Below are 24,146 nucleotides of genomic sequence, written 5' to 3'. Positions count from 1 at the left end.
CATGGAAGCAGTAGCTTCGTGGATTATCGGCAGACTATTAAACTAGGGATCCAGGTAATGTTTGGGGGATCTGGTTTTAATATCCACTATGACAGATGATGGAAATTGAATTCAATGAAAATCTGCAATTAAAAGACTAATGATGACCTGGTTGATTGTTGGAAAATCCCACTTAGTACACTGAAGTCCTTTAAAAGAAGGAAACCCTGTCCATACCCAGTCTGCTCTACGTGATTCTAGATCCACAGCAATGTGGTTTGCTCTTAACTGCCCAGGATGAGCGAGTGATGCCCACATCCTGTGACTCAATAAATCAATAAAACATCCAGTGCTGTAGAATACACTATCTGATAATTTAGCAACAGTGGAATAATGGAGACATTGGGTTGTCTGATGAGGTAGAATTGGGTAATGTCAGTAGATGTGTGAAAACTAATGCCGTACCTTTGGATGAGCTCACCTCATGGTGTCGTGTGATTGAGAATAGCAGGAGCCAGGGATAGACTCCTCCCTTGGGTGTTACCAAGTTCTAGGTTTTTAGAAAGGAAAGGGAGTTTGGAAATAAGGCCATGTTGGTTTTCACTGGATGGACGATAATGGTGAAATTCAAGTGACAGGGACCTTATCAGACGAGAGCAAGAATTGTTATCAATATCAGTGAATGGGAGGAGGTTGGATGCTGAACAATTGAGTGGGAAAATTGAGAGACAAGAAGTTGGTTCTCATGGACGCGAGGAGCTCCCAAAGGTAGGAGAGGAGCTGGGGAAAGATGAGTATTCAGGACTCTGATAAAGTGGAACTTCAGAGACAGTTTCAGGGAAAGGAGGGACATGAAAGAGAAAGCTGCTCAGATTATCTCAATCTGAATGACAAAACAGTTGCATGAGCTCCTCACAAGATGGAGGAGAGAGAAAGGGAAACTTTTCAAAAGGAAATGCGAAGGATACTAGAAAGTGTTAGCAAGCTGGGTGTTCACCACAAATTTGATATAATTGACTTTTTATCATTTTATTAACACCTGTAACCAGGCTAAAATTTCCACACGGTCAATTGAGAAAGACTACAATGAATCAAATTGGGTGCTGGATGTGATCAACAGTAAATTCCAACTCCTTCAGTTATGGAAGTTACTCTGGCAATTATATAGTTATCTTAGTAATGCATGCCGGGTATCATATTACAGGGCTCCAGTAACAGATAATGGTAGTGCATTGTGATAGGTTAGCCGATTCACTGGTACATGAACTAATGCTGAAGACAATGACGTTGTAATGTGACAGGTTAAGTGTGATGGAGGGAACCAGTGTGACAGTCGGTGATTAGTTTAGAAAGATTAAGCAAGCCAGCATGATTGGTTATGCTAATGTTATCCGATAAGTACAGGAAGAACAACTGTATAAGTTGCAGGAGAACAAAGCCTGTGGAGAACCAGGGAAGACATTTAGCTGGCTCCCACAGCTTTGATTTTGCAAGATTAAAGTTTAATTTCGTGAAGGATTTTCGGTCTGTCCAGGTATTTTTTTGATCAAACATTGAGTGATTCTTCCATAACATAGTCAGAGGGAGATCACTTCAATGAGCACTTAGAAATTGGAAATAGGTTTTATACAGTGTGTTTAACACAGTGCATCTATTTCACTGTCATCCAGAACAGTCATCCCTTTAACTGAGATGGAGTTCATTAACTTCAGTAGAAACCTGCCCCAGTGGACATCATTCAGTTAACAATTACAAAAATAATTAAGTTCTTTGACGTAGCTCCATATCAGGTGAGAATTGAAACAAAACCTTCTGGTTGAGACCATGAAGCAGGGAGATGTTCACAGTAAAAACCAGGCACTGTAATTTCTTGAATACACTGGTGTTTCAGCAGCTTGGATTTCACAATGGATTTCTTCTCACAGTCAGTACAGCAGAACAGCCTCTACCTTCCAAGAGATCGCTAGTGTCTTAATAGGTTGGATTTATGAGAAAATCCTTTACCGTTGTGTGAGCAGGTGAATGGTCTCCCCCCAGTGGGAATCCACTGGTGTTTAATGAGGTTGGATGATGGCTTGAACCCACACCCACAGTGAGAGCATATGAAGGTTCTCTCTCATCACTGAGGATGTTGTTGGAAGATCAGTGCCCCAGAGTTTTTAAAACACCTCCCACATTCTGAGCATTTCAAAGGTCCGTTCTGTGTGTGAACTTGCTCGGGTTTCAGCAAGGTGGATGATCGAGTGAATCCTTTCCCATCCTTGGAACAGATGAATGGCCTTTCCCCAGTGTAGCTGTATTTATATTGTGACGGGCAGTGATCTGCTGAAGACTTATCCACATGTACAACACACGTACGGTTCCTCCCCCAACTGTGAACAGTACTTTTTTTTAAACTTCAAAACCCAATGATGTTCAGGCGGCAATAAACTCGGCAGCTTGGTCAGATTGGGAAGTAATGCCTGGTTTTAAGTCTCCTCATTGCAAATCATCTTCTAATTCCCTGTGAAGTTCATGGAAAACAAAAAGCAAAGCAAGTGAGAACCCAAAAAAGAAAATGTTTAAAACCATCAGATGTAAGAACAGAAGTAGGTAACTCAACCCAGCAAGTCTGCTATCACCATCCAGTAAGATCAGAGCTGATCCAATAATCCTTAGTTTGATTTTCCTGCCTTAGGGCCCCACCCTAGAATCCCTTCCCAATTAAAATCTATTTATCTCAGCCTTGGATACACTGAGCAGCACAGCCTCCACAGGCAACTGCAGTATTCTGTACAGCAGGAATTCCTTCACATCCATTTTAAACAGGAGAGTCCTTACTCTGAGATTATGTCCTCAACTCTCAAACAGGTAATAACAATCTCCCTGAATCTACAATGTCAAGCCCCTCAGAATCTTTCCATAAGATCTTGTCTCATTCTTCTGAACTCCAATGAGTACAGAAGCAGTCTGCTCAAACTCATTTCCTGAGAAATTCCTCCCATATCCAGGGTCAGTCTCCTGAATACTCTATGGACTGCCTTTCGCAAAACAAGAGACAAAAGCAACTCACAGTACTGCAAGTGTGATCTGAACCGTTTTACCAAAACTTCCATTTTTTCTCCCCATTCCCTTGAAATAAAAGCCAACTGACCATTTCCTTTCCTGAATACCCACTGAACGTGGATGCTCGTTTTTCGTCTTTCAAGCAGAAGGACTCAAAATTCTCTGCACTGCAGTTTTCTGCAGAGGTTCTCCCTCGTTAAGTAATATTCACCTCTCCTAGTCTTCCTGCCAAAATGCATATTAGATTAGATTCCCTACAGTGTGCAAACAGGCCCTTCTGCCCAACCAGTCCACACTGACCCTCTGAAGAGTAACCACCCAGACCTATTTCCCTCTGACTAATGCACCTTACACGACAGGCAATTTACCATGGCCAATTCACCTGGCCTGCACATCTCTGGACTGTGGGAGGAAACCGGAGCACCCGGAGGAAATCCATGCAGTTTTGGGGACAATGTGCAACCTCCACACAGACAGTGACCTGAGGCTGGAATCGAACCTGGGACCCTGGTGCTGTGAGGCAGCAGTGCTAACCACTGAGCTACCATGCCGCCCAATATATTTTCCCACATTATATTCCACAGTGCTGTGGAATATAACTCATTGGAGTTCAGAAGAATGAGACAAGATCTTATGTAAAGATTCTGAGGGGCTTGACATTGTACATTCAGGGAGAATGAGAGGGGTTTTATCGACCAACTGCTCAACCATACCTTGAGCGTAACTTCGCAAAACAGCCACTTCCACCACCATGAAGGACTGCAGAGCAGGCATATGTGACCGACACTCCCTTGAAGCTCCTTCCAACTCGCACAACGTCCCAACATCCAGTGCTGAATGAATAGAAACTTTCTCCAATTTAATAAAGAACATGGGAGCAGAGTCTGTTTGAGATATATGTGAGGAATGACTTTGATATGAAAAGGGTGGAAGTCAACTAAGTTGTTAGTTTCAAATCTGAGACAGATAAACTTTTGTTCAACAAAGGTATTCAGGGATATGGGCCAAAGGCTGAACTTCACACAGCAGCCATGAGTTCATTCAATAGTGGAACAGCTGAAAGGCCGACTCCTGATCCTTTTTTTGCTGGCTTCAGTCCCTGTTACAAAACTTCCTAACTCCACATGTATCGCTCCCACTGGTAACTGTCTGAACCAGGTCTTCACAACATTAAGGGAATATCTCATTTGGAGATTAGCTTTGAACCACAGACCCACATCCTCACTGTGATGTTCTATTTCCATTTCAGTAACGTGGCCTGACTCCAACACAGTCTCAGCGCCAGGTGCTGCAATCTCATCCAGTCCTTTGTAACCTCGAGACTGAATGACCCTAACACACTCCTGATCCACCTCTCACTTTCAACCTCCCTGTAACCTTCAGCTCATCCAACACCCCGCTGCCCGTGCGCTCACTCACACTGAGTTTTGTTCTCCTCACCCTGAGCTCATTGACCTGAAGAGGTCACAAATTGCAGAAAAGCAACATTTTAACACATTTCTCGCCATTCTTTTCAAATCCCTTTATAATAGTGATCATACCCCACCTCTAATCTCTGCCAGCCACACAATCTTTCAAGATATCTGCACTTACTTAATTTTGGCCTCTTGAGCATGGTCAATTAATCTCCCCAACAACAGTGGATGTTCTTTCAGTGTGATGTTTAAAAAATCAAATTAAGCACCAAGTCATTAAAGTAGAGGGGCCAGACCAAGCGAGGCATGTCGTCAGAGCTGGTGAACCCCATTGTGGTTCATAGCTACTACAACCATCACAAGTGTCAGTTGAGGGATTCCAGCTCAGAGTGTTGAGCTGAAGTCTGAGCTCCGAACATTGCCACACATCAGGGAGGGGCAGGAGTTACTTGGGTGCTCTGATTCGGGAGGCAGTCACACCCCTTGGATGAACTACCTCAAATTGATCAGTGGTCAGGGATAGAAGGGTGTGACTATGAGTGAGGCAGATAGAGAAAACCAGAGGGTAGTGCTGAATGAGCCTCAGCACTTCAGCTTGTCAAACAGGTTTGAGATTCTTGCTCCCTGTGTGGATGTGTGTGGGGGCTGTAGGGAGGATGAGCAAACTGACCACAGCACTGTGGAAGGGGGAGCCAATCAAGAGGGAGGAGAAAAGAGAAATGCAAGTGTAATTAGTAACAGTGTAATCAGGGGCATAGAGACTCTTCCCTTTTGCCAGAATAGAGAGTCCTGAAGCAGATTTGCCTGCCTGGTGCCTGGCTTCACGATAGTCATCTGGGTTGCAGAGGAACAATCCAGTTGTCGATATAGGCAGATCAAGGGAAGAAGTTCTGCTGAAGGAATATGTGCAGCTCAGGGATAAATTTAAAAAAAAATCAAAAACATAATAGTCTCTGGACTACGACCTGAGCCATAAAGTCAGCAAGGTTATAACAGTAAGATGTGGGCGGCACGGTGGTTAGCACTGCTGCCCCACAGTGCCTGAGACCCGGGTTCAATTCCCGACTCAGGCGACTGACTGTGTGGAGTTTGCACATTCTCCCCGTGTCTGCGTGGGTTTCCTCCGGGTGCTCCGGTTTCCTCCCACAGTCCAAAGATGTGCGGGTCAGGTGAATTGGCCATGCTAAATTGCCCATAGTGTTAGGTAAGGGGTGTATGCAGGGGTATGGGTGGGTTGCGCTTCGGCGGGTCGGTGTGGACTTGTTGGGCCGAAGGGTCTGTTTCCACACTGTAAGTAATCTAATCTAATGTGTGTGATTGAAAGATTGATGTGGGACAAACAGGAGGTTTGAATTCACTGGACATTGGAGTCAGTACTGGGAAAGGATGGAACTGTTACGATGGGACAGGCTACACAGGAATGATACTGGGATCAGAGTCCTGGAGAATGGCATATATATTGGACTTTAAACTAAAACATGGGGGTTGTTTTTCAGCTGCGTGCAAAATTATGGAAAAGTCAAAAGTCAGGTTAAAGCTTTCACAACATGTTGCAAGACAGAAAGTATAGAAAGGATCAGGAATCTAACTTCATGCACAGCAGATAAGGGGACAAATATGAGAAGGGGGACATTTAACACAGGGCTGAGGGACTTGTAACTAAATACACGGTCGACAGAGCAAGGTAAATCAGCTGGTATGCCAGAGTAAACTTGGCATTCACAATGTTGTAGAAATCAGAGAAAAGGCCACAGGGGGTTCAGGGCTGGTAACTAATTATCCAAGCTATCGAACGGGCAATGGGCAGAGTCAGAGGGGTTGCCTTGTTTGAAAGAAATAAAATAAAATCAACAGCAAGAAGCGAAATAGAGTCAGAAGGTGTAGAATCTGTGAGGGTAGAGATCAGGAACCACAAAGGAAAAATCACCCCGAAGGAACTTGTGTACAAGCCATTAGCCACTGTCACGATGTGGGGGAGAAAATACATCAGGAGATTATAAAAGCATCTAAGGAACTGATGCAATAATCATTGGGGACTGCAATATGCAGGTGGACTAGGAAAAATAGGTTGATAGTGGTTCTCAAGAAAACATGGAATTATCTGAGATTTTTTTGTTTGAAGCAGTTTGCGGTAGAGCCCACTCCGGAACAGGCAATTCTGGATTTAGTGATGTGTAACGAGGGAGACTTGATTAGGGAGCTCAAAGTGAAGGAACTCCAAGGAGGCAGTGGCCATAACATAATAGAGTTCACCTTGCAGCTTGAGAGGGAGAAGATTGAATCAGATGTAATGTGATGACAATTGGGTGAAGGTAACTACAAAGACCTGTGGACGGAGCTGGACAGAGTTGATTGGAAGGGTGAGCCAACCAGTGAAGACAGTGGAGCAGCGACGGCAGGAGTTTCTGGGTTAATTCAGGAGACATTGCAGAAATCCATCCCAAGGAAGAAGAAAAATACTAAGGGGAGGATGAGACAACCCTGGTAGACAGGGGAAGTCAGGAAGAGCATAAAAGCAACACCAGCAGCATATAGTGTGGTAAAGATTAGTGGAAGCCAGAAGACTAAGAAGTCTTGAAAAAAAATACAAATAATTAAAAAAAAGAGGTGGGGACGGGGAAAGAAGTGAAATATGAGAGTAAGCTCGCTACTAATACAGAAGAGGGCTGCAGGCAATTTTCTTGGATATCTAAAAGGTTACAAAGAGACAAGAGTGGACATTGGACAGCTTGAAATCAATGCTGGAAAAGTAGTAATAGGGAACCAAAGCATGGCAGAGGATCTGAAGAGATACTTTCCATCAGTTTTTAGCAGTGGAAGACACCAGCAATCGACCAGAACTTCAAGGGAAACTTGGGGACAGAAGTGAGTGCATTGGCCATTGGTAAGGGGAAGGTGCTGGGAAGCTGAAGGCCGATAAATCACCAAGACCGGATGGACCATACACCAGATAACTGAAGGAGACAGCGGAGTAGATTGCAGGGGCACTGGTGATGATCTTTAAGAAAGCACTGGAGTCAGGCAGGGTCCCAAATGACTGGAAAATGGCTAATGCAGAGGCAGAGGCAGGAAACTATAGACTTTGTAGCTAGAACGTAGTCATTCCTAAGGCTTGCGAATCCCTTGTTTAGAATGAGGCTGCAGAGTTCTTTCCTGACAAATCGGTTCAAATTATTTGAGGAAGTAACAAGCAAGTTAGACAACACAGCTGGTGGATGTAATTGATTTGCATTTCCAAAGGCCTTTGATAAGGTACCACACAGCAGGCTGCTAAACAAGATAAAGGCAGAGAATTGGCTGCTTGGCAGAAGGCAGAGAGTCAGGATAAAAGGGTCTTTTACAGAATGGCAGCCGGTGACTCATGGATTTCCACAGGGGTCAGTATTGGGACCACAACTGTTCATGTTATGTCTTAAATGATCTGGAAAAAGGAACTAAGGGTATTCTTATGTTTGCACATGGGTTAGTGCTGAGGAGGTGCAGAGGGTATAGAAGGATTTGGACAGGCTGCAAGATGGGCAAAGTAGTGACAGATGGAATACAATGTGGGAAATTGTGAGGTTATGCACTCTGGTAGAAGGAATAAAGATGTTGATAATTTTCTGAATAGGGGAAGTCTTCAGAAAACTCAAAGGCAAGGGACCTTGGGAGTCTTAGTTCAGGAATCCTCTTAAGCTTAACTGGCAGGTTCGGTTGGCAGTTTGGAAGGCAAGTGCCATTTTAACATTTATTTCAAGGAGGCTACAATACAAGAGCAGAGATGTCCTACTGAGGCTCTATCAGCTCTGGTCACGCTGCATTTGGAATATTGTGAGCTGCTTTGGGCCCATTATGTCTGGAAGGATGTGCTCGTGTTGGAGGGAGCCCAGAGTACATTTACAAGAATGACCCCAGGATGAAGGACTTATCACAAAAACAGCAACGGAGGATAACTCTGGGTCTGTATTCAATGGATTATAGAAGTATGAGGGGGATATAGGAAGAATAGAAAGGCAGGTAAAAGAGAAGGCAGAGTGGTGTTTCTGATTAAGGAGAACTTTGCTGCTCTAACTAGAGAAAATATTTCTGAAAAAGATCATCCAGTGAAAATGTCTGGGTTAAAATCAGAAAGGGATAATCACCATGATGGGACTGTAAGATAGCTTCTGCACCCCCCCCCCCCCCTCTCCCAACAGTCAGAAGGAAACTGAGGAACAAAGATACACAGATGTCAGATATATGTAAGAATATAAAGGCTGTAATAGTAGTTTTTTTGCAAACATTGTCTGGAAGTACCATAGTGTTAAAGGCTTGGATGGAGAAGAGACTTTTAAAATTCAAAGAAAATTTCTTAATCAACATGTGAATGTTCTGAGAGAAAGAGCTTCAGCTTCCTGGATACAAATGCTACAGGAAGCTTAGAAAGTGGGGGCGAGAGACGAGGGGAGTGGCAGTTTTGATGAGGGATAGCATTACTACTGTACTCAGGGACGATATTCCTGGGAATATATTCAGGAAGTTATTTGGATGATACTGAGAAACAAGGAAGGGATGGTCATCTTATTGGACTCCCTAATAGTCAGCAAGAAATTCAGAAACAAATTTGTAAGGAGATTTCAGTTCTCTATAAGAATAATACGGTAGCTATGGTAGGGGATTCTAACATTCCAAATGTTGACAGGGAATGCCGTAGTGTTATGGGTTTAACAGGAGAGGAATTTGCTAAGTGTGTGCAAGGAAAGTTTCTGATTTAGTATGCGGATGTTCTTGCTAGAGAAGATGCAAAATTTGACCTAGTTCTGGGAAATAAGGTAGGGCAGGTGTCTGAAGTGTCTGTGGGGGAGCAGTTTGGAGCCAGCAACCATGAATCTGTTTGTTTTTAAATAGTAATGGAAACGGATAGACTGGATCTAAAAGCTGAACTTCGAAATTGGAGAAAGGCTAATTTTGACAGCATTAGGCAAGAACTTTCAAAAGCTGATTGGGGCAGATGTTTGGAGGTAAAGTGACGGTTGGGAAATGGGAAGCCTTCAAAACGCGATAACAAGAGTCCAGTGTTAGTATATTCCTGTTTGGGTGACAGGAAAGGCTGGTAGGTGGCGGAAATGTGGGATGATGAGAGAAATTGAGGTTTTGGTTAAGAAAAAATGAAGCATATGTCAGGTATAGACGGAAGAAATTGAGTGAACCCTTAGAGTTGAAAATGTGTTGCTGGTGAAAGCACAGCAGGTTAGGCAGCATCCAAGGAACAGGAAATTCGACGTTTCGGGCATAAGCCCTTCATCAGGAAGGGCTGATGAAGGGCTTATGCCCGAAACGTCGAATTTCCTGTTCCTTGGATGCTGCCTAACCTGCTGTGCTTTCACCAGCAACACATTTTCAGCTGCGATCTCCAGCATCTGCAGACCTCATTTTTTTACCTGAACCCTTAGAGTATAAAGATCGTAGGAGTATGCTTAAGAGAGAAATCCTGAGGGCAAAAAGGGGACATGAGATAACTTTGGCAAATAGAAGTAAGGAGAATGCAAAGAGTTTTTAGAAATAAATTAAGGACAAAACAATAACTCGGGAGAGAATAGGGCCCCTCAAAGATCAGCAAGGCACCTGATGCGTGGAGCCATGGGAGATGGGGAAGATACTAAATGAGTATTTTACATCAATGTTCACTGTGGAGGAGGACATGGAAGACAATAGAATGTGCAAAAATAGATATGGACATTTTTCAAAATGTCACTATTACAGAGGAGAAAGTGCTGGATGTCTTGAAATGCATAAAAGTGGATAAATCCCCCAAGACCTGATCAGGTGCACCCTCGAACTCTGTGGAAAGGTAGGGAAGTGATTGCTGGGCACCTTGCTGAGACATTTTTACCATTGATAGTCGCAGGTGAAGTGCTGGATGACTGGAAGATTGTTAATGTGATGCCACTATTTGAGAGAGGTGGTAAGGAAAACCCAGGGAACGATAGACCAATGAGTCTGATATCAGTGGTAGGCAAGATGTTGGAGGGAATCCTGAGAGACAGGATTGACATGCATTTGGTAAGGCAAGGACTGATTAGGGATAGTCAGCATGGCTTTGTGCGTGGGAAAACATGTCATTGAACTTGAATGGGTTGTTTTGAAGTAGTAACAGAGAGGATTGATGAGGTCAGAGTGGTGGATATGATCTATATGGCCTTCAGTAAGGCGTTCGATGAGGTTCTTCATGGGAGATTGGTTAGAAAGGTTAGATCTCATGGAATACAGAGAAGGTAGCCAACTGGATGCGGAACTTGGTCTATGGTAAAAGATGGGGGTGGTGGTTGAGGAGAGATGCTTTTCAGACTGGAGGCCTGTGACCAGTGGTGTGCCACCAGTATCAGTGTTGGACCCACTGCTTTTCATCATTTATGTGAACGATTTGGATTTGAACATAGCAGGTATAGTTAATAAGGTTGCAGATGACACCAAAATTGAACAGCAAAAAAGGCTCCTTCAAAGTACAACAGGGTCTTGATCAGATGGGCCAATGGGTTGAGGAGTGGTAGATGGAGTTTTATTCAGATAAATCTGGGGTGCTACGTTTTGGAAAGGCAAATCAGGGCAGGACTTGTATACTTAATGGTAAGATCATGGGGAATGTTGCTGAACAAAGAGACCTTAGAATGCAGGCTCATAGCTCCTTGAAAGTGGAGTCGCAAGTAGATAGGACAGTGAAGGCAGCGTTTGGTAGGTTTTCTTCATTGATCAGTGCATCAAGTATAGGACTTGGGAGGTCATGTTGTGGCTGTGCAGGTCATTGGTGAGGCCAGTTTTGGAATAGTGCATGCAATACTGGTCTCCTTCGTTTTAGAAGGATATTGTGAAATGTTGAAGGGTTCAGAAAAGATTTACAAGGAATTTGTCAGGGTTGGAGGATTTGAGCTATAGAGAGAGGCTGAACAGGCCATGGCTGACCACACAGAGGTATATAAAATCATGAGGGACAATGTCTCTTCCCTGAGGTGGGGGAGTACAAACCTAGAGGCATTGGTTTAAGGTAAACGGGGAAAAATTTTAAATGGACCTAAGTGGCAACTTTTTCACGCATAAGATGGTATGGGTAACGAATGAGCTGCCAGAGGAAGTGGAGGAGTCTGGTACAATTACAACATTTAAAAGGCATCTGGATGGGTCCATGAATAGAAAGGGTTCAAAGCGATATGTGTCAAGTGCTGGCAAATGGGACTAGATTAGTTTCTGACATCTGGTTGGCATGGATGAGTAGGACCAAAGAGTCTGCTTCAGTGCTGTACATCTCTATGGCTGTGAATGATATCATTTATTGGAAATTGTGTGATGTGGATTGAGAATGGAGAGGGATAAAAAAGTTATAATTGCTTGGTGGTATTTGTCTAATCTTGTGAAAACTTCTCTCTAGAAATTGAGCTCCATGTGTGTCTAATTCAACTGCTTTGTGACTGTGGAAAGTATGTTTTTCAGTCTGACAGCGATAACATACCTGCTGTTTGTTAGAAGGAACTGATCACACTTGGCTTTGTACCGAGAGAATGTTACATTGTCTTGCTCCTTCATGTAATTGTCTGGAGGAAGAGAGAAGAGACATCCCCTGTAAATCAACATTAAGTGAGTTTGACAGTATCAAACTTTCTATGTAATATTCATTTTATAATCATGAGGCTGTGTTTCTTTCAGGCCAGCATTTCAAACAGAACTACAGATCTGACTCCATTCTTGGCCTGAGTTGCTCTTTGTCTGGTGATTGTAACAAAAGAAATCTATACCAATTCACTGAGAACCAGATACTAACCAACACCTCTACAGCTCCACAGTGGGGCTACCCAATGCAGGTTTGTATTTTGCAAAGTTTGTAAAGATTTGTAGCTCAAGTTGAGGTTTAGGGTGTAGGTTTGCTCGCTGAGCTGTAGGTTTGATATCCAGACGTTTCATTACCTGGCCAGATAACATCATCAGTGGCGACCTCCAAGTGAAGCGAAGCTGTTGTCTCCTGCTTTCTATTTATATGTTTGTCCTGGATGGGGTTCCTGAGGTTTGTTGTGATGTTGTTTCCTGTTTGTTTTCTGAGGGGTTGATAGATGGTATCTAGATCTATGTGAAACAAGATAGAAGAGACATTTAACATCATCAACAACACCCTCACAGGCATAAAGTTCACCACGGAGGAAGAAACCGCAAAAAAACTCGCATTCCTGGACGTCACAGTTGAAAGAAAGGACAATGGAAAACTATAAACCTATATATACAGAAAACCGACAAACACTGACCAAATACTTAACTACACCAGCAACCATCCCAAAACACACAAACGAAACTGTATCAGAACACTATTCCAACGAGCCACATCACACTGCAGCACAGACAAACTTCGCAAAACAGAGGAGAACCACCTATACAACTTATTCAAGAAGAACAGATACTCAAAAAAATACAGTCTGCAGATTCCTCAAGAACAAACCACGACAAGCAGACCAAACACAATCAGAAACCCTAACCACCTTACCATACATCAAAGAAGTTTCAGAAATGACAGCCCGACTACTAAGACCCCTCAGAATCCTAGTAGCACACAAACCCACCAACACTCTCAAACAAAAACTAAAACTTAAAAGACCCAGTACAGCCCATGGACAAAAACAACATCGTCCACAAAATTCCATGCAAGGACTGCCAGAAACACTACGTAGGACAAACAGGAAGAAAGTTAGCCACCAAGATACACAAATACCAGCTAGCCACAAAAAGACACGACCCTCTCTCCCTCATAGCCCTACACACGGAGGAATAAAACCACCATTTCGACTGGGACAACACATCTATCCTGAGACAGGCTAAGCAAAGACATGCCAGAGAATTCCTACAGGTCTGGCACTCCAAACACGCCATAAACAAACGCATAGACCTAGATACCATCTATCAACCCCTCAGAAAATGAACAGGAAACGACATCACCACAAACCCCAGGAATCCCATCCAGGACAAACATATATACATAGAAAGCAGGAGACAACAGCTTCGCTTCACTTGGAGGTCGCCACTGATGATGTTACCTAGCCAGGTAATGAAACATCTGGATATCAAATCTCAGCAAGCAAATCTAAACCTTAAACAAGTTTGTATCTGGATCTGAGAGTTTCCTTATCAATCCGTACCTGTCAGTTCCTGCGAGATGCATGTGGAAGTACAGGCTGTCAACCTGTACCTGTCAGTATAGGCCGTGCAAATGTGAGAGTTAATATAGTTATCAATCTCTCCCTGTCACTCTTTGCAATGTCCAAAATGTATTTACTAGAGAGTGACAGGGAGAGATTGATAACTACATTCACATAGTATAAACTGACAGGTATAGATTGATAACTGAACTCTTATCCACATAGTAGAAACTGGCAGAGACTGATTGATAAATACATTTTCAATAAATAGGATCAGTCCCTATGTGTTTCACTGATGGGGATGTGAGAGTTCAGTTATCAATCTATACCTGTCAGTTTCTGCTGTAGTGAATGTGTGAATTTACTTAACAATCTTTCCCTAACAGTTTCTGCTGTGTATCTGACAGTGTAGTTATCAACCTGAACCTGTCAGTTTCGGCTTTGAGAACGGGTGTGTCATCCTCAGTATCTCCCGGTCAGTTTCTGCTGTATGAATGTTAAATGCAGTCATCAATTTGTCCCTGTCAGTATCTTCTGTGTGAATGTAGATATTGATGTCTACTTGTTTTAGCTATAATTAATTTCTCAGTGCAATTATCAAACAGTACCTGTCAGGTTTTGCTATTTGACACCAGAGTGTCATTGTCAATCTGTTTCTACTACGTCAATCTGAGAGTCAATACCAATCTGTCCCTGTCAGATTCTTCCCTGTCAATATGTGAACAGTATAGCCCTGCCTCAGCTGAGGGCCACACTCTCTCAGAATTGCAAAGGACCCACTCATCCTCAGGAGAATTCATACTCTCAACAAACAGTATTTCAATTCCATCTCAAACATCAAAAACTGTAAGTACAACAAACTTTTATCCACCCACCTCCATAACCAGCGCTCCTCAAACATTCCAGAAGATACCCCTGGCCTCGGAAATGACTCAGACTCCATTAGCCATGCACCTGATGCAGCTACCACTCCACACTGATTGATTGATGTCACTTCCACCCCCATCATGGCCACTCCCACAGCCACTTCCACCTCTCACAATTCCTCATGCATCACATGTGACATCACGTCCGCCCCTCACATCATCGCTAATGCCACAGGCTCAATGATTTCCGCCACCCCTACTGCTGTGGTCACCACCACTTCCGCCCCCACCAGCGCCTCTCACTTGCATTCTGCTGACACCCCCCCCCCCCTCCCCACAGACCCCACTGTGACTATTCCCACGCCCCAGAACCCCGAGGGGAACACTACCCCTGCTCATGACTCCACCCCCATTCCCCCCACCATCACACCCACTCCAGTTACTGGCTCCGACCCCACTCCCAGCTCCACACCCACACCAGATCCCAGCTCCCAGCCCTGCCGAGTTTTCACTACCCTCCAGACCTCTCCCTCACTGAGGACGAACGATCAGTCCTCAGCAAAGGACTCACCTTCATCCCCTCTCCATCCACGCATCAATGAATTTAATATACGCCGTGACGCCGAACAATTCTTCCGTCGCCTCCGAGCTTACTTTCACAATCAGGATTCCTGCCCTCCTTCCGAGCACCCCTTCACCCACCTCCAACACAGTGCATCCACCTGGACACCCCGCGCTGGCCTATTACCTGCCCTCGACCTCTTCATTTCCAACTGCCGCCGGGACATTAACCGCCTCAACCTGTCTACTCCCCTCCACCACTCCAACCTCTCACCCTCACAATGTGCAGCCCTCCAATCCCAACCTCACCATTAAGCCAGCAGATAAAGGTGGCGCAGTGGTAGTCTGGCGCACTGACCTCTACACCACTGAAGCCAAACGCCAACTCGAGGATACCTCTTCCTACTGGCCCCTCGAACATGACCCCACCCCCCATCACCAAACCATCATCTCCCAGACCATACAGAACCTCATCACCTCAGGAGACCTCCCACCCAAAGCTTCCAACCTTATAGTCCAGGAACCCCACACTGCCCGGTTCTACCTCCTTCCCAAGATCCACAAGCCTGACCACCCTGGCCGACCCATTGTCTCAGCATGCTCCCGACCCACTGAACTCATCTCTACCTACCTCAACACTGTCCTATCCCTCCTAGTCCAGGAACTCCCCACATACTTTCAAGACACCACCCACACCCTCCACCTCTCCAAGACTTCCGTTTCCCCGGTCCCCAAAGCCTCATCTTCACCATGGATATCCAATCCCCCTACACCTCGATTGCCATGACTAGGGCCTCCAAGCCCTCCATTTTTTCCTCTCCAGATGTCCCCAACAGTACCCTTCCACCGACACTCTCATTCGTTTGGCTGAACTGATCCTCACCCTTAACAATTTCTCCTTTGAATCCTCCCACTTCCTCCAGACCAAAGGGGTAGCCATGGGCACACATATGGGCCCCAGCTCTGCCTGTTTGTTGGCTACATAGAACAGTTGATCTTCCGTAATTACACCGGCACCACTCCCCACCTCTTCCTCTGCTACATTGATGACTGCATTGGCGCCACCTCATTCTCCTGCGAGGAGGTTGAGTAATTCATCAACTTCACCAACACATTCCACCCTGACCTTAAATTTACCTGGACCATCTCTGACACCTCCCTCCCCTTCCTGGACCTCTCCATCTCCATTAATGATGACCGACTTGACACTGACATTTTTTACAAACCCACCAACTTCCACAGCTACCTGGATTACACCTCTTCCCACCCTACCTCTTGCAAAAATGCCATGCCATATTCCCAATTGATCCACCTCTGCCATATCTGCTTCCAGGAGGACCAGTTCCACCACAGAACCCACCAGATAGCCTCCTTCTTTAGAAACCGCAACTTCCCTTGCCACGTGGTTTAAGATGCCCTCCAACACATCTCGTCCACATCCCGCACCTCTGCCCTCAGACCCCACCCCTCCAACCGTAACAAGGACAGAATGCCCCTGGTGCTCATCTTCCACCCTACAAACCTTCGCATAAACCAAATCATCCACCAACATTTCCGCCACCTCCAAAAAGACCCCCACCACCAGGGATATATTTCCCTCCCCACGCCTTTCCACCTTCCGCAGAGACTATTCCCTCCGTGACTACCTGGTCAGGTCCACGCCCCTCCTACAACCCACCCTGCCATCCTGGCACTTTCCCCTGTCACTGCAGGAACTGTAAAACCTGTGCCTACACCACCTCCCTCACCTCTATCCAAGGCCCTAAAGGAGCCTTCCACATCCAAAGTTTTTCCTGCACATCCACTAATATCATTTATTGTATCCGTTGCTCCCGATGCGGTCTCCTCTACATTGGGGAGACTGGGCGCCTCCTAGCAGAGTGCTTTAGGGAATATCTCCGGGACACCCGCACCAATCAACCACACCGCCCCGTGGCCCAACATTTCAACTCCCCCTCCCACTCTGCCGAGGACATGGAGGTCCTGGGCCTCCTTCACCATCGCTCCCTCACCACCAGACACCTGGAGGAAGAACGCCCATCTTCCGCCTCGGAACACTTCAACCCCAGGGCATTAATGCGGACTTCAACATTTTCCTCATTTCCCCTTCCCCCACCTCACCATACCTGCAAACTTCCAACTCAGCACTGTCCCCATGACTTGTCCGACCTGCCTAGCTCCTTTTACACCTATCCACTCCACCCTCTCCTCCCTGACCTATCACCTTCATCCTCTCCCCCATTGTACTCTATGCTACTTTCTCCCCACTCCTGCCCTCCTCTAGCTTACCTCTCCACGCTTCAGGCTTAAACGTCGATTTTGCTGCACTTTGGATGCTGCCTGAACTGCTGTGCTCTTCCAGCACCACTGATCCAGAATCTGGTTTCCAGCATCTGCAGTCATTGTTTTTACCTTTTACATCATTCTTTACCTGTCAGTCAATTTCTTCTTTGTCAAAGTGAGACTAATTGTCAATCTGTACCTTTCGGACTCTCCTGTGTGAATACATAAATACAATTATCAATCTATAGCTGTCAGTTTCTGCTTGGTGAATACGTCTGTTATTGTCAATTCCTGCCAATTTATGCTATATGAATGTGTGAGCTGAGCTTTCATCTGTCACTATCAATTTCTGCCTTGTGAATAAGAGAGTTTAGTTATCAATCCTTCCTGTCAGGTACTGTAATGTCAGGGTTTGAATGTATTTATTCATCTTTTCCTGCCAGGTTGTGTGACTGTAGCTATCAACCTGTACCTCTCAGATTCTGCGAGATGTGAGTGTAGTTATCCTCTTGATTTGATCTGATTTATTATTGTCACATGTACAGAGATACAATGAAAAGTATTGTTTTGAGTGCCTTACAGGTAGATCATATCGTACAAAGTGCATTAGAGCAATAGAACAGAATCTGGAATATAGTGTTCATGGTGCAGAGAGAGAGAATAACATTAAAATGTGAGAGGTCAATTCAAAAATCTAATAATAGCACAGAATCAGCTCTTGAATCTGTTGGATGGTGTATTCAAACTTCTGTATTTTCTACCTGACAGACCAGGTGGAGGAACGTGAAGGAACGTAGAACCAGGGTCACATGGGTCTTTGATTATGTTGGTTGCTTTCCCAACACAGGAGGAAGTATAAATGATGCTTTTGGTTGGAAGGCTGCTTTCAGTGATGGATTGGGCTTTGTTCACAACTGACTGTAATTTCTTGTGGTCTTGGGCAGAACAGTAGCGATACCACACTGTGACACATCCAGATAGGTGGTGTGCATCGATAAAAATTTGCAGGAGTTTTTATAGACACAGTGAATTTCCTTAGCCTCCTGAGGGTATCTGTTTGGTGAATATATTTGGGTAATTGTCAATCTAAGCCTGCCAGTTTCTGTTATGTGAATAGAAGTTAGTTTTTAACAGTCCCTGTCAAGTTTTGCTTTGTGAAGATTTAGTTAAGAATCCTTCCCAATCAAGGTCCGAATTGTAAATGGGAGTGTATTTATCAATGTTTGTTTGACAAATTTTCTTTTGTGAACATGTGAATGTAGTTATCAATTTTCCCTGGTAGTTTCTGCTCTGCGAATATGAAAATATAGTTATTAACCTCTAAATGAAAACCAAAAGAACTGCAGATGCTGGAAATCAGAAACAAAATCAAATTGGTGGAAAAGCTCAGCAGGTCTGACAGAGTCTGTGGACAGAAATCAGAGTTAAAAATTCCAGTCCAGTAACCCTTCCTGAGAATTGATAGTAGCCCAGAAATGATTAGTCTTTCTGCAGGAGGTAGGGTATGTTGAAGGGTCAGGAGTAAATGGTAGATGGATATAGAATCTAAAGGTCACAGTCAGACGAGGAAGGTGAATCACCATTAACAGGGACTGTTAGTGACTGCTGGTGTATAAAGCAGTCCTTATGATAACAAGGCCTGGTGTGAGAGGTTCTGGGTAATGACATGGGAGAGCTCTAGCCCTAGTTGTAGAACTCAATATTGGGTCCAGAAGGCTGTTGTATTCCCAAGCAGAAAATGAGGTACTGTTCTTCCAGTTTGCACTGAGTTTTAACTGGAGCACTGCAGCAGGCCTGAGGCAGAGATGTTCATCAGGGAACTGGGTGGTGTGTTGAAGTGGCAGGCAAATGGAAGCTCAGGGTCTTGTTTTCTGGACAGAATGTAGGTGTTTGGCAAAGTGGACACCCAATCTCCACTCAGTTTCCCTAGAATAGGGAAGACCATGTGGCAGCTAGAAAAATGTACACACTCAGTTCTGAGGAAGGGTCACTAGACCTCAAATATAACTCTGATTTCTTGTGTTATCAATCTCTACCTGTCAGTTTCTCCTGTGAATATGAGTGATATTATCAAACCATACATGTCAATTTAAGTAATTTGAAACAGTGTTATCAATCTGTTCCAATAAGTTTCTGCTTTGTGAATGAGAATGTCTTCCTCTGAAATGTCCTGCCATGTGCATTTGAGTGTAATTGACCAATCTGTCCCTGTTATATTCTGCTCTGTGTAACTCAGGATGTAGCTGTGAATCTGTATTTGTCAACATCTACTTTATAAATGTGCAAATGCATTCAACAGATTGTACCTGCCAGTGTTTTTGAAGTGTGTGTGGGGGCTTGGGGGTGTGTGTTTAAGTTTCTTGCTGGACAGAAAAATAAAATAACTACAAAATGATGAAATGGAGAATGAGGTTACAATACAGATGGAGATGACAGCTTCTCTGCTGCCATGATAGTTTTACGAAAATGGAATGCTGGTTGAAAGGAACTAGAATTGTTAGCTCAGTCAACTGTTATGTTGTTATAGACTATCTTTGATCAGTCAGACTTAATAATTTCAAGAGACTTATTCTGTGCTGTAAATTTCTTTGACTTGATATGAATAGAAATCAGTTTGATGAAATGTTTTCTGCTAGTTGCGGTGTATATGGATTTTCATTACTTTTAGATGTTGGAATGAGTATTTCAGGATGGCATACAAATTTGCAACAATTGTAAATCAATCAGTAGCTGTGAGAGAGAGAATGGTGTGTGTGCATATGTATGCAAGCACGCATAAGAGCGTGGTTTGGAGATGGCAGTTGTGTGTATGTCAAGCTTTGGCTCAGAGGTTCATTTGGAATTTACACTGTTTAGTTGTTGTGCCTTTCACATAGGACTTCTATTTATCAAAAGATTAATTTTGTCCTTCTCAGTTACTGATAATGCCAAAGTTTCCCTCTATATTTTTAGAAATCCTTGCTTTAATAATGTAACAGAATGATCTGTTTGTTCACCTTGACTGTAACTTTAAAATTGCCTGCATTCCATGTGGAGTTAGTACACTTCCTTAATGTATATTTCATAAGAGGATAAAATCTATCCCTCTTCTGATGTTGCAAATGATAATTGACTAAGCATCATGGCATTTATTGGAACTGAGCCGTTGTGCATTGAGTATAGGGAGAAATCAAGAAATATATTGCATCAGTTGTGTTTGACTCTTGGATTGAATGTGTACTTCTGGAAATTAAGCTCAATGTGTGTCTGACTCAATCCATTCTGACTGTGGAAAGGATGTTCTCCAATCTGACAACAGTAACATACCTGCTGTTTGTTAGAAGCAGCTGGTCACACTTGGCTTTGTACTGAGGAAATATTACATTGTATTGGTCCATCAATCATTTGCCTGGAGGAAGACAAGAGGGATATTTCCTGTAAATCACCATCAGCTAAGTAGAAAGACATCAACTAATCAATGCAATATTCAGGTCATGATCATGATAATTCTTTGTTTTTAAACAGGGCAAGGTGAACATAGCAAGGACTGGTTCCACTCTAGCTCTGAGCTCCTCCCAGTCTTTTTATCTGTTTGCGAAATTCTAAAACAATTTACTAATGTACAAAAACTAACCAACATCTGCAAGTTCAATATTCAGCTCCCAATACATTAACTGTTGAAGGAAGAACAACAGGCACTACTCTCACATTTAGATATACTGTCCTTTAATTACCTACTATTCAATGTCTATTCCCAACAAACAGCATGAAATAGAAGCCAAACAATGAATTCCCATCCGTGTTTAGGGGATCGCAAACCTAAGAATGTCCCACAGCAGCTTCTTCCCAGTCTGCCTCCCTCAGCAGGCCCGCACACTCCAAGTTCCGGGACGAGTTCATGCTCGGCTCGGCCTCTTACAAACAGCCCCCGGTTCTCCCTGAACTCACCCCGAATCAATCCCAGTCTCAGAGCCCCCTCTGTGTCCCAGGCTCCCATCCCGATGTGCCGCTGGAAGGAGCCTGCTGTTCCCTCGCTTCCCTGGGCGCTGATCTCTCCATTGCGGTCTGTTTCAAACAAACCTCTTGCACTCACTGAGTAAATGCTCCTCAATGACAGCGCTGGGGGAGGGTCTCACGCATGCGCTCCTCTACTCAGGGACGTTGCTTTGGAGGAAGGGCAGCATCGCCTAAGGATGCAGGAATAAATTATTGAAATTAAACTGTGACAGCAGCGGTGATAAATCCACCGCAATATTGAGGATTGGGATTAAAAGAATGAATGTTTTCTCTAGAGCAGAGAAGACTGCGGTGGAAACACGTGAATAAAGTATTAACGAATAATGAGGCGTGTGGGACAGGGTGAATGTAGAGAAGCTGTTTTCCTTGTTTGAGCGAGCAATCACAAGTGGGGTTTGGGTAATGATATGGTAAGCGTAAGGATCCTCGCTATGGGGAAGAGTTAGATGTAACGATGTTGAGGGAATTTCAGAAAAATCTTTTCACTCAGCAAGTGGTGGAAATCTGGAAGACACTGCATGCGAAGGTAGTGGAGGCCAGAAACCTTAACCTTTAAAAAGTATTTGGACGAACACTTCAAATGTCAGTTCCGGAGCCACCATTCACGCTGGGATATGAACGGCGAATATCTCCCCAGGCAAACCAAAAAGCAACGTGTCTCCGTCTTTGAGTACAAGGAGTAGATACATCTCGCCTTTAGTTCTATGCCTAGTAGACTCGAAACTGGGTTTCTGGCGCTGTTTTCTCCGATTTCAAATTACAGTAAAGGAGGCTTTCTGCTGTCGGTGAGAGATTATCAAAATGAACCGAGATCAAACCAGAGCAGTTGCAGGACTGGGACAGCAAATGTGGAGTTTTTGCTGATGTCAGAACTAGTGCAAAAAGGCTGGGCGATATTAAGATATTGTCTAAAGACGATTAATGAGCTCAGCTGGAAGAACGTTCTGTAATGTTGAATCAACATATCGGAGTGCTTTCGAAATGTGAAATGAAGAGATAAATTGCAGTTCTTGACGCTTGTTTTTTGTTTTTGCCAGTTCTTCAGGTCCAGAAAAAAAGTAGAAAGTGATAGATGCAGTTAGGCAAATGAATGAGCGAGAGAGATTGTCTGAAGTATATATTTATAACAAGTATTGACGAATTCCCCTCTGAAGAACGTTCTCCTTTTTATATATCATTTTTCTATGGAAAACATACTCCGTTATTTGTGAAATGGCTGGCTTTTCAAATTGGAAGGAAAGGGGTTGATGATTTGGCGCTGGCATCAAGAGTAGAGAATGTGCCCTCTCTTCTCCCTTCTTCTAGGGATCATATTGAAACACCAGTGAATCTTTTTTTCTTTCCGTTTGTTGCTATTTGCTCAAGTCACTCTCTTATATTTGATTATTCCGGGAGTGACAATCCGAGGTTGGGGTGTGAGCCCTGAGTGTCACCACTCGGAAACAAAAGTGCTCATTTTCTTACAAACGTTACACATTTTTAAAATTTTTCCAACACTCATGGCGGCTTCTGTTGTGTTGCAGAATAGTGTAAATAAGGCTTTCTGCTGTCGGTTAGAAGCTTTCAAAACGAACTGAGATCAAACCAGAACAGTTGCCGGACTGGAATTGTTAATGTGGAGCTTTTGCAATAAGGGGGCACGGTATTAAAATAATACCCAAAGGCGGCGTTCGTTATTAATGCGTTCACGCCGAAGAACATTCACGAAATCCTCACAGGGCTGGATGAGGGTATTCATTCCCTCCGAAGACAATCTCGAATCCTTCAAATAGCTTCTAGACGCATTAATTTACAATTTTTCTTTCGGGTAATGACTAAATACGAATACTCCCTTCTCGGATCTACAGTTCGGCGGGATTTTCAAATTTGAAAGAAAACGGTTGATGATTTGGCGCCAAGTTTTCCCGCCCGCTTACTCAGCAATGATCATATAGTTACAGCTGGCGGGAACACCAAGGGAGACAGTGAGGACAGAGGGGGTTTAATCCGGAATTAATTTGCACTACTATAATGAAGCATGTGAAAGTTACATAACATTCACAGCAGCGTACATTCTAACCACCGCAGGCTGTGCGATCTGTATCTTCAACTATCGCCCCTGTAATACGTTACTGACGTCACGCCCGTCCCCCTTTAGTATTATTCAAATACATGTTGCAAAGACTGCGATTGCTTTCTGCTCTCTCTGGATAGTTTAGTGGCTCTGAAAAGAGCCTTTGTGTTGTTCTTTATCTCGGGGGTGAATGTGCAGGGCCGGCCAGGCTCCGTTTAGGCGCGCTCCCCGCGGATCCGGCGGGCCAGCTGGATGTCTTTAGGCATGATGGTGACTCGCTTGGCGTGGATGGCGCACAGGTTGGTGTCCTCAAACAGTCCCACTAGGTAAGCCTCGCTGGCCTCCTGCAGGGCCATCACCGCCGAACTCTGGAAGCGGAGGTCGGTCTTGAAGTCTTGAGCGATCTCTCGCACCAGGCGCTGGAAGGGCAGTTTGCGGATCAGCAGCTCGGTGGATTTCTGGTAGCGGCGGATCTCCCGCAGAGCCACCGTGCCGGGCCTATAGCGATGAGGCTTCTTCACTCCGCCCGTGGCCGGAGCGCTCTTGCGGGCCGCTTTGGTCGCCAACTGCTTGCGGGGAGCTTTCCCTCCGGTGGATTTGCGCGCTGTCTGCTTGGTTCTGGCCATTCTCTTCTACTCTCTGTAACACACACAGGCGGCTGCTGCGGTGCTGCCTGTTTAAGGGAATGGAAAGCCCGCCCTAGAGCTAGGATTGGATACAGCCCTGTCCCTCAACCCACAGAGAAATAGCTGCGGAAGAGACAGAAAAAGCTGGGAAAGAATTGTTGGAGTCTGATTGGTTCACTGGAAATGACAGT

General features: G+C 44.4%; 2 protein-coding genes across 4 annotated transcripts in view; both read right to left on the bottom strand.

The window, feature by feature from the left end:
* LOC132837101 (histone H4-like) overlaps positions 1-24,146 on the bottom strand; it is a 468,073-nt gene that overhangs the window by 60,485 nt on the left and 383,442 nt on the right. The gene's annotated exons all lie outside the window — the stretch shown is intronic.
* LOC132837127 (histone H3) lies at positions 993-23,955 on the bottom strand. Of its 3 annotated transcripts, XR_009647435.1 has the most exons (7): positions 21,208-21,477; positions 20,587-20,668; positions 17,287-17,492; positions 12,354-12,509; positions 11,902-11,983; positions 3,738-3,857; positions 993-2,482 (listed from the first exon to the last, which is right to left on the bottom strand). XR_009647435.1 is itself a non-coding variant. In XM_060856827.1 (5 exons), exon 1 carries the CDS (start codon positions 23,953-23,955, stop codon positions 23,545-23,547), a length of 411 nt encoding a protein of 136 aa, XP_060712810.1. In that variant the 3' UTR covers positions 993-2,482; positions 11,902-11,983; positions 12,354-12,509; positions 20,587-20,668; positions 21,827-23,544. The 3 variants fall into 3 exon arrangements, 1 of the variants encoding a protein (XP_060712810.1); XR_009647434.1 differs by lacking the exon at positions 3,738-3,857 and having other exon boundaries at positions 21,208-21,459; XM_060856827.1 differs by lacking the exons at positions 3,738-3,857; positions 17,287-17,492; positions 21,208-21,477 and adding an exon at positions 21,827-23,955.

This window comes from Hemiscyllium ocellatum, chromosome 49 (assembly GCF_020745735.1).
Source record: "Hemiscyllium ocellatum isolate sHemOce1 chromosome 49, sHemOce1.pat.X.cur, whole genome shotgun sequence".
Classification (NCBI taxonomy): domain Eukaryota; kingdom Metazoa; phylum Chordata; class Chondrichthyes; order Orectolobiformes; family Hemiscylliidae; genus Hemiscyllium; species Hemiscyllium ocellatum.
The sequence above is the reverse complement of the archived record's forward strand: the minus strand, read 5'-3'. Positions and strand labels throughout refer to the sequence as shown.

Bases quoted from the DNA above. Each gene is read 5' to 3' on its own strand.
- LOC132837127 (XM_060856827.1), bottom strand. From the start codon at position 23,955: ATGGCCAGAACCAAGCAGACAGCGCGCAAATCCACCGGAGGGAAAGCT.